Genomic DNA, 10,593 nt, shown 5'->3' with positions numbered 1-10,593 from the left:
TTCGAGGTTGAAGGAGTGGTAGGAAGGGGTCGTCCGCGGTTGGGATGGAGAGAGCAGGTGGAGAAGGACAGGGTGAAAGCGGGGTTGCGTGGTACTGAGGCGAGTGACAGATGTGGATGGAGTCGAGGGGTATTTCGGTTTCATCATAGGTAGCCAAACGGCAACCCCCGATCTCGGGGAAAATGCCGTCTAAACGTGTGTTGTTGTTGTTGTTGTATGTCAATGGCAACTAATTTGACAACAAAGTGACACAAATGTTTAAAATTATTTTATTAAAAAATGTAAATGAAATGAAATGTTATCTTTTTTCCATAGAAACTTCCAATTGATATAACATTATCTAAAGTTTATCTCAAAAAAAGTTATATTTTGTATGAAGAAATGAATAAGATAAAAAAAATTAATTATCAAAACTGACAAATAATGTAAGGAAAGGGTTAAAACTGATAAGTTAACATTCTGGAATGAAAAAAGTTGATATAATGATGACTTGAAACAAGTTAATATATTGCTGCAGTAAAATTATGATGTAGATTAGTGATCAGATATTTACGAATGCAGATGAGAATGCAATAATAAACTCTTGCAGAAAAAATACTGAATATTATAAAGAGATTTAAAAAAATGCATGTTTAAATTGAAATCATAAAGGCATACATGTTAGGTAAAGAAGGTCTTGAAAATAATTTTTCAATAATGGGGTTTGACTTATATCTACAATATTAAAAATTTTTGTCGTCAGCATAATTTCAAAAACTAATTATGAAAATTGAAGGCCAATTGTTTAATGTTTTAAATGAAAAAACAAATTCCAAAACAAGGAAAAATTGAAATAATTGTTGATGCATTATTGTTTTAATTAAATGAATCAAATGTGAAAACTCAATTAAAAAAGAAATATGATTGAAGTATGTTAAAGTATGTTGAAAATAATGATTTCATAAATAAATAAATGAAATATAAAATAATGAAGATGTTAGAGTGACGGGTTTTATGAAAACATAATAACCAAATAAAAAATACAGATTTTACCAACAGATAGCAAAAGAATGTTTGATAACATTAAATGATTGGATATAAAGGCATACATGTTAGGAAAAGAAGGTCTTAAAAATTATTTTGTTAGTTGATGAATATATAAAAAGGTATAATGAACATTTTTCAATAATGGAGTTTGATTTATATTTACAATATTAAAAATTTTTTGTCGCCAGCATAATTTCAAAAACTAATTATGACAGGAATAAAAAAATTGAAGGTCAGTTGTTAAATGTTTTGAATGAAAAAACAAATTCCAGAACAATGAAGAATTGAAATAATTGTTGATGCATTATTGTTTCAATTAAATGAATCAAATGTGAAAACTCAATAAGAAATGAAATATGATTGAAGTATGTTAAAATATGTTGAAAATAATGATTTCATAGATAAAAAAAATTAATAAAATAATGAAGATGTTAGATGTTAGATGATTAATAATGACCAAATGAAAAACACAGATTTTACCAATAGATAGCAAAAGAATGTTTAATATATATATGAAACAAATATAATTATTAAGTAAATCAAACAATTCAAAAGTTACAAATGGTTGATAAATCTTTTCATTGATAAATGATTTTACTGTCCCTTGAAATGTATTAACTTATGAAATTTAGAACGGATCTTTATTTGATTTGTGGTTTTTGCGAAATGAAATGAACGTACATTTATATATGTTTTTGCAATAAGTAAACAAAAATAATGATTATTTAGTCCATTAAATGTATCTGTTTATGTTATATGTTCTTTGAGATTTAATAAATCTTCATTGGCCAACCTTTTAAAATCCTAAACAAATAATATGCAATAGGATATTTCCATCTTCCTGATGTGCCAACTACTATAAATACCAGGACTTGTTTTGCCAATTCACCAGATGCAAAGTCTCCTCCTAAATTCTTATAACCTGTGTACATGCCTTTATGTTGCAAATAAATGAGTTGTTCACGAATTGACAATGCTATCAAGGATCAATGAACAGTATGTAAACCGTTTGGCATCCGGTTTTTTTTCTAGAAAAGTTAACAGCCCGATTGAGGCCTGGCCCTCCATCTACTGATTCCAGCCACCTTGATATGTAACATAAGCAAATTCATTAAAATTTGTATTTTATAATTGTACTTTATAATTTACTTTATCATTGTAAAATGAAACACATTTTGATTTTGAGTAAATAACTCACCTTGATAATGTTCGCTTATGTGGCAAATGCAAGCCTTGCGATTTTAAAAATTGGTAACCTTTACCACTATACAAGTGTAAGGTTAATGCAAATCTTTTTTGTTCATCTGAGTACGATTTGCGAGGTTTCATGGATAGTTCCACCGGATAATCTGTAATTGGAATTCAAACATGGAAATGATACAATTTCAACAAAAAATGTATAGTGAAAAAATAGTTTCTAATTTATAAAATTTTCTTACTGGAATTTGCGACCAATCTTGAGTTCATCATTGATTTCTTTAAGTTTTTTAATTTCTTCTTTAAATGCCTGAACATTTAATTTATATCTCTTCATTCTTTTATTGCAGCCGTATAACACTTTCCTTGTTTTAGTCAATGTCGTACTTAATTGATTAGCTTTCCTTTTCAAACTTCTTGGCTTTAAAGCATCAATACCAGTCTGTTACATTTCAAGTATATATTCCAATAATTTTTTAAATGACAATTCAGCTTTTTGAAATAGAAGCATCAATGAATGCAAGCCATATAAAAATTTCTTTAGATAACTATTTGTATTTGAGAGTTGCAGAAAGTTTAATAAATTTTATTTGATACGTATATTATGTTATAACCTGTCAAACATACAAACCAATTTAACAGCAGATGTAGATGGTTTTCAACTGGCCGCGATGATGTTGAGGGTAACTGAAATGTTAAATTATTAAAGTTTTATTAACACTGGACGTTTTTGAAAATATGTTGTTATTTGCAAGGCATCTAATTAATATCTTTAAGGTGATAACTCCGGTCAGAACGACAAGACAAATGTCTAATTATGTTTCTATCTTCTGCATAAAACATAAACGTGCTTCTTATGTTTTAATATAAATATAACAAAACGTTATGCAAAGCAAATTTTTAAAAATATTTAATAAAAACTGAAATTTGTAATACTTGGTGGCTTAAATTGTAACACAATCTTAATAATATATAGATATAAAAAGACGAACCAAATTTACACTTGACTTCACATCAGTTATTAAGTTGCAGAAATATTATCAGAAACTAACTTTACATCTGAAGAAGGCTAAAAATACAAAATGTTTAAATTAAGATAGAACCAGATTATCGGTTACAAACTTAAAAAATTAAAATAAGTTTAATTTTGGTATATAATAAATCATAACATAAATAAAAAACACTTCAGAAAAACTATTCTGACAACAATATCTTAATTTCAAAATTATAACTTTCAAAACATTTAAATTATACAACTGAAACTTGAAATGATTGGTTTTTATATATGTAACACTAACCTTGTCAAATATCGTTGGAAAAACATCTTTTAGAAGAAAAATTTTCAAACCAACTTTATGAAAACTTTTTGGTTTAAAATGTTTGCTACAAATTAAAATCTTTTTTTTCATCGTAATTGCAATGTATTTTTTAACGAGGTTTCCCCATTGCATTCTCTTAATAATTAATATCATTCTTTGGCAGTCTAAATTTAAATTTAATTTAATTAATAATATTAATTAAGTTATTAATTAATATTATTAATTAAGTTATTATCAATTATGATATTAATTTAATATCATTATTTATACAACTTTTAAGTTAACATTACCATTTAATGCATTTATTATGTTACAAATATTATTTATTACTATTATATTATATTATTATATATAATTGTTTGCTGATTATTATAATTATATTGTATAATGTTATACTTCATAGCTATAGAGTATAGTATAGTGTAGTCTAAATTAAATTAAATTAACCTGTATAAAGTAACATTTTCATTTAAAATTTAAATAAGATGAGTGGCATTTTGTAATGGAACACACAGGCATTTTGATTTGTTTGAGAATCTGTGTCTGTCAAATCAAATACTAAGCAAATATTTGTAATTAAAAATGTATTATTGTTTTTAATATTATTTTGACAAGGGCAAAACTTTACATTAGTGCCTCGATGCAAACGAAATTGGAGATAATAAGTGGAAGTGAGAGTAGGTTAAAGCGTAAATATGTCTAAAAGTGAATTGATATTAAGACTATTAATTATTAGAGTTATAAAATTATTTATGATTTAAAGTGGAATACTGTAAATAATTTGTAAATATAGTAAAATAAAACATCTTTTTAACAGTCATCAATTATTTAATAACTTTGTTGCGTTAAAATCGTAATTTTTGTATGCTTTTAAAGAGAAAGTTTTTACATTGTAGGCATTAAAGTAAACTCACATGCTTGCATGGTTATGTTCAGTTGACATTGAAATAAACTTCCATGCATTTATTTGCACGAATTTTAACATATAAAACTTAACATGAGGCTATAAAATAAACTTTTAAGCATATATCTGCACGAATTTTAACTTATAAAACTTAACATGAGGCATTAAAATAAACTTTAAGCATTTATTTGCATGAATTTTAACATATGAAACTTAACATGTAGGCTTAAAATAAACTTCCACGCCTTTATTTGCACGTATTTTAACATGTATATTAGTACTGTTAATTATTATTAGATTTAAAAAAAAATTGATTAGAAATGAAATACTGAAAATAAGTTTTAAAAATATAAAATTTAAACATATTTTTAACTGTCTCAATTATTTAATAACTTTTTGTAGGTTTAAAATCGCAATTTCCGTCTGCTTTTAAGATATTTATATACATTGTAGGCGTTAAAGTAAATGCATATTGTTGCATGCTTTCGTACGGTAGGCATTAAAATAAACTTCCACGCAGTTATTTGAAAGTATCTAATTAACTAGTAGGTATTGAAATAAAGTTCCGTACATTTTTTGCAAGCATTTGAAAACAATTCACCGCGTAGGCATTAATGTATACTTCCATGCATCGTGACGCGTGGGCACTAAAATTAACTGACTATATTTGAATAAAAGCGTTTAGGTAGTAAGCTCTTATTTTATTATATGCTTTCACGATGTTTAAAATTATATTTTTTCGAGCCATGCTTAGCAAGTTGACTTCGCTCAGAAGAGTTTTACAATTTTATCATATATTCAATTTTAAATAAGCCAATCAATTTTGAAAAGTTATGTCCTAACATTACATTTTTGAAATAAAAAATTCTAATTTATTTCATATATTTATCTAAAACACTAATTAATAAAAAAAAGTCGAACATAAAGAACAATTTGTTTATTTAGCGTTATTAATATATTCACTCTAATTCAATTATTTAGCGTTATTAATATAAATTCACTTTTACACCTATTTACGTAGTATTCAATACCCTCCATTTACATCACTGTCTCGATTTTTTATTTGCATTGAGGCACTAATGTAAAGTTTTGCCCCTTATAATATATAAAATGCAATACGAAATCGAATTTAAAACAGCAAACGAGACAAAAACTTCGCAAGCGATAATTTTAGATCAGACGATTAATCAAAGACGCTGAAGAAGCAACGACGATGGTTGATTCATAGAACAAAAAACAATTTTTGTAATAAATTAATTTTTATGCCATATTCATTATATCCATGGTTTTTTAAAATTAATTTTTCATTGACGTTTTTGGTTCTATGGATCAAGATTTTTAGCAAAAATTTATTTTAACCGATGTATGAATATATATATATATATATATATATATATATATATATATATATATATATATATATATACACGTATGAGATTTGCCATATACATTATATATATATATATATATATATATATATATATATATCCATGGATCCATCCATTACCAGTCTCCCCTGCAGATAACACCGAAGAGGTCACCATTCCTTTTTCGGATGAGTTAATGTTGAATAAATTGTAACGATTGTTGAGTAAAGAAAAACACCGAATGTTGAGTGCAGATTTTAAATTTAACAATCAAGCTCAAACGGCTTGTGGTTGTCTTCAATTTAAATCATTAAACTTTTAAAAAATTTGCCAAATGGTTTAAAATATCTCAAATTATGTAAATTTATAAAAAACACGTGAGCATTCGCCGACATTAACGACAAATATTTTTAAACGCATCGCGCATGCGTAGTCGCCGTTTCAAAAAATCCAGTTCAATGACAAAATTCTTCCATTGTAAAATAACGATATTTTACTTTTTATAGTAATATGAAAAAAGTGAAGCATCTGAAACTATTGATTACTTGAAAAAATTAATGTCAAAACATAATCTAGTGTTCCCTTGTTACCAATCATCGATTTCCTTTCGTCTTTTCTTTGACGGCATATTTTCCGATTTGATTGTCAATAAAGCTTCCTGGCTGGATTTTTTGAATATGTAGCAGAAACCACTTGGTAGTAAGATGCGTTTGCAATTGTCTGAAAAGGTTTTTAGTTTATTTGGTTTTGCGAATGGTTTTCAATTCTTAACGTCATCTAAAAATCAATTTGCTAATACTTATATCAATGGACAAATCCATAATTTTTTAAAAATATGACGCAATGTAAACAAGCATTATTTTCGTTTATGGACTAAAATATTTATATTGACCGAATTGTTTAAAGGTTATCAAAAACTTTTTAAAAACAAAAACATTAGACAAATTTAAATAAAGTTTTTTGCTTTTTCAAAACAGACTAAAATTTTGAATTTCTGAAACTATTCTTTTTTTGTTTCATAATTTCACAATTGACCAATTTAATTTTAAATTGAGTAAAGGTTGAACACTTGGATGGTCAGAGAAAACTTTAAAGATATCTTAATCAAGACAACAAAATATCCTTTTCTGACAATCGATTCATAGAAGAACCTGATAATGAGATAAACATGTGAGCGTAATTTGCCAAACTAGTCAAGTATGGTAGAAAATTTATTGCCGAAATCTTTTATGCCACACTATTTAGTAGAAACGGCATTCAAAATAAACGAAGGAAAAAACTATTTTACTTCTTTTGAATTACAAAAATGTCTTGAGGCATTGGCATACGTTTTTTTTATCGAACTTAAGAGACTTCAAAGGAAAAATCGCAACGCTGTGAAACAATTGTGTGGCATTGAGTACATGATCAAAAAGGTTATATTGGCAAATGATTGTCAAAATTTGGAAAAAGTGAATCAGTTTGCCCCATTTCAATTAAATGATTATTGTAACGGCAAACGAGCCGATTTTGCGACGGAGAGCAGTTTTTTTGAAGAAAATATTCAAGTTTTCTCGAAATTGCTTCAGCGACGACAAAAGTTTTTATTTAATGAAATTATTCAAACAAATACATCAAACATGTTGACGAAGATAATCTCAAGTTTTCATCATATGACATGTTTCATAGAAAAAGCGCAAATTATTTTTATCCATTATTATTTGCTGCCATGTAAATCTCGATCTAGTATAAATAACGGTTTTTACCCTGGTAAAATACAATCACACGGAGAAATTCCTACTAAAGAGTCAATAATTATTCATCCCTTTTCTGAAGATTTTATTGCAGTAAAAACCGTTCAAAATAAATTTTTGAATGAAAATGAAGTTGCATCAATTAAGACAAATTTCTCACAAAAGAACCATGGACAACAAATGAACGATCGGGATATAACGAAGACACTGGAATCAGTTTATATTGGTGAGTTATCGTTTTTTTTTGCTTTTTACCAAAATCCTTAATTAAAAACTGAAATGATTTAATTGCAGAAGATAATGACAATGCAAAAAACGTAAAACGTTCACTAAAAATTAAGAAACCGTCTTTTACCAAAGAAAATCAGCCTAAAACTTTTTTCGAAAGTAATATGACAAATTTTTCCAAAGAAATATTGAAAGTGTGGTTTAAATTTCAGTGTAGTCTTGTTGACATTTTTGATAAAAATAAAAAAAATTATATGAAAAGTTCAGAATGCGTTTATGGTATAGTAGAAAAAAAGGATATAATTCAAATAATAGAATTGATGGAGCAACAGCCTGATAGTGAATGTCATTCGGATTGTGTTTCAGTACCTTCAGCAACAATCCAAAATTCAGCTATCCACAACTCAAAGATAATAAGGATAACAAACAAACCAAAATCTGGATTAACATATTGTTCAACTAATTTAGTGCCTTCAAGTAAAACGATGTTGCAGTCCATGTCACCTCAAATTTGTGCAAAATGTTTAAATGCCAAAAGTAAATCAAAAAAAAAATTCAAAAAAACTGCCGAATCTTATTCGCTTAATTTCAAAAATTTTGAAAAACTATCAACAAAATCTAAAGTAACTAGTCATGGCCTTAAAATTTTGGATTTCGAATTCAACAATCACGTAATCAAAGCATATAAAACAAATGGCATTTTCAATGCAAATTTAGAAGAAAGAATAAAAGCGTTGAAGAACTATTTTAGTCAATGCAAATTTATTTTAATAAATCGCTACGGACCAACTTCAAGCAACGAAAAACTTGAGTATATGATACGATCATTTTCATTTGAGTGGGTTATAAAACCACTAAAAGAACGATTGAAAAATAAATCAAATAAAAGTTATAAAAAATTATTTCAATCAGTAAAAAATGAATCAAGAAACTTTGACACAGAATCATCTCTTCCTAAACGTTTATCTCAGACTTTAAACTTTTTTGGATTATTTTCACCATGTTCAGCGCAGATCAAAAATTCACTTAAAAATAATGTTATCAGCAACGATGAAAAACACTTAGAAAGCAAATCATGTTGTAAGATTGAGAAAAATGCTTATCGGATAATAGAAATAGAAATTAGAGACGATTCGAAATGTTTTGATAAATACCAAATACCCACTCCAGACAAATTTCAGACAAATGGTGTAATGAAAAAACAGAATAATGACAAACCATTAACAGCGTTAGTTCCAATGATTTCCAACCCAATTTCTTCCTCGATGGCAACAACGTTTCTTGTAAATTCATTAACTCAACAAAACAATGGTCCTCATCAAATAAAAAATATAAAAAACTCAACAAAACAAAGAAAAAGACATTTATTTAAAAACATTTAGTAAATTTAATTTCTAACCTAATTATGTAAAAATTAATGCATCATGCTCGACAACAATTAATATTTACTAATTAAATTTGTTTATAAAACCACCATTCAACAAAAATTACTTGAAAAAAATGAAAAGAATAAATAATAGCAAATCGTTTTATCAAAAATTTCTCAATAAAGTTTTTGACCCCATTTGCAGTTGAGTTTTTAAGTCTTGATTATGACTGAAATTTGTGGTACGAAAAATTGAAAACTCATTTGCATATATATATATATATATATATATATATATATATATATATATATATATATATATATATATGTGTGTGTGTGTGTGTGTGTGTGTGTGTGTACTTTGGAACGAGGTTTTCGTTATAACAAATTTGATTAAATGATTTTGCCTATTTATTTAATGTTTATTAATTTCTTGAAAAGACATTCAACAACACGTAACTGTTGCAATTCATATTTATTAAAACATCCAATGAACAATTGCAATGAACCGAAATAGGATTAAAAGTGATTACCTTGTAAAAACATGTGGACTAATATATGAATAACGAATATATATATAAATATATATACATATATATTAATTATTTTTATTCATTTTTATTTATTAATATTTTTGGTGAACGTTTAGTTTATTAAAATTCAAATTAAACTTATTTTTCGAATTCATGCTGCAAATAAGGCCATATTTCGATTCCGAACCAACAAAGATGATAAATAAACCTGACACCTAATTTCCATCTAAGTTCACTTTGACAAAGTGAATATTTTTCTATATAAAATATTTCGCATTGATGATGATTCATTCGGAATCGAAATATGGCCTTATTTGCAGCATATTCTTTGATGTCATTTTCATATTCTTTTATTAATTTACTTTCTTTCGATCAACAATTTGTTCTATCGTTTAATGAACGACTGAAGAAAGAAGGAAAGGAAGAAGGAAAGAAAGAAGGAAAGAAAGAAAACAAAAAGCGTCAAACATCAAAGACGTAAACTTCTTTGATGTAGCTATATGACCATAAAAATTAATTTTAAAAAACATTTATCTTTTTATATATGTTAGAATATCGTCTAGTTTTCGATTATCTTCCGTAGTTATTACCAAATAAGAATTTCCCTTTTAAAAACTAGCAATATAAGTTGGTAATGTTCGATTGCTAACGTTACTGGTGTGTTTCAGTTGCGTTGGGCTTTTTTGATACTAATTTCCAAAATTACAAGTTGCACCGTTATCCCTCACTCTGCTCTGCAATGGATATTCTGATAATCAATCACAATCATCCATTCATATTAATTTGTCTTTACGTTTTATTATATTATTGTTATAAAAGTGATATGTAAATTCATGAGAATGTATACTAAATGTATGACTGCTCATAATAACTGTAATAACAATTTCTGACAATCATACATTTGAGTACCTTTTTTTGAA

The 10,593-nt window shown here is 26.7% G+C and overlaps 2 protein-coding genes across 2 annotated transcripts in view; both read left to right on the top strand.

The window, feature by feature from the left end:
* HELRODRAFT_165356 (hypothetical protein) overlaps positions 1–1,947 on the top strand; it is a gene marked incomplete at both ends in the record, with an annotated part of 2,948 nt that extends 1,001 nt beyond the window's left edge. Inside the window, 2 exons of the mRNA XM_009031958.1 lie at positions 1,215–1,258; positions 1,853–1,947. Of these exons, the coding sequence (XP_009030206.1) occupies positions 1,215–1,258; positions 1,853–1,947 (139 nt within the window). The remainder of the gene's footprint in view (positions 1–1,214; positions 1,259–1,852) is intronic.
* Positions 1,948–7,012: 5,065 nt separating this feature from the next.
* On the top strand, positions 7,013–9,156 carry HELRODRAFT_165354 (hypothetical protein; the record flags this gene model as incomplete). Its single annotated transcript, XM_009031957.1, has 2 exons — positions 7,013–7,772; positions 7,841–9,156. 2 exons carry the CDS (start codon positions 7,013–7,015, stop codon positions 9,154–9,156), a joined length of 2,076 nt encoding a protein of 691 aa, XP_009030205.1.
* Positions 9,157–10,593: the final 1,437 nt, after the last annotated feature.

This window comes from Helobdella robusta, assembly GCF_000326865.2.
Source record: "Helobdella robusta unplaced genomic scaffold HELROscaffold_8, whole genome shotgun sequence".
Classification (NCBI taxonomy): Eukaryota; Metazoa; Annelida; class Clitellata; order Rhynchobdellida; family Glossiphoniidae; genus Helobdella; species Helobdella robusta.
The sequence above is the reverse complement of the archived record's forward strand: the minus strand, read 5'-3'. Positions and strand labels throughout refer to the sequence as shown.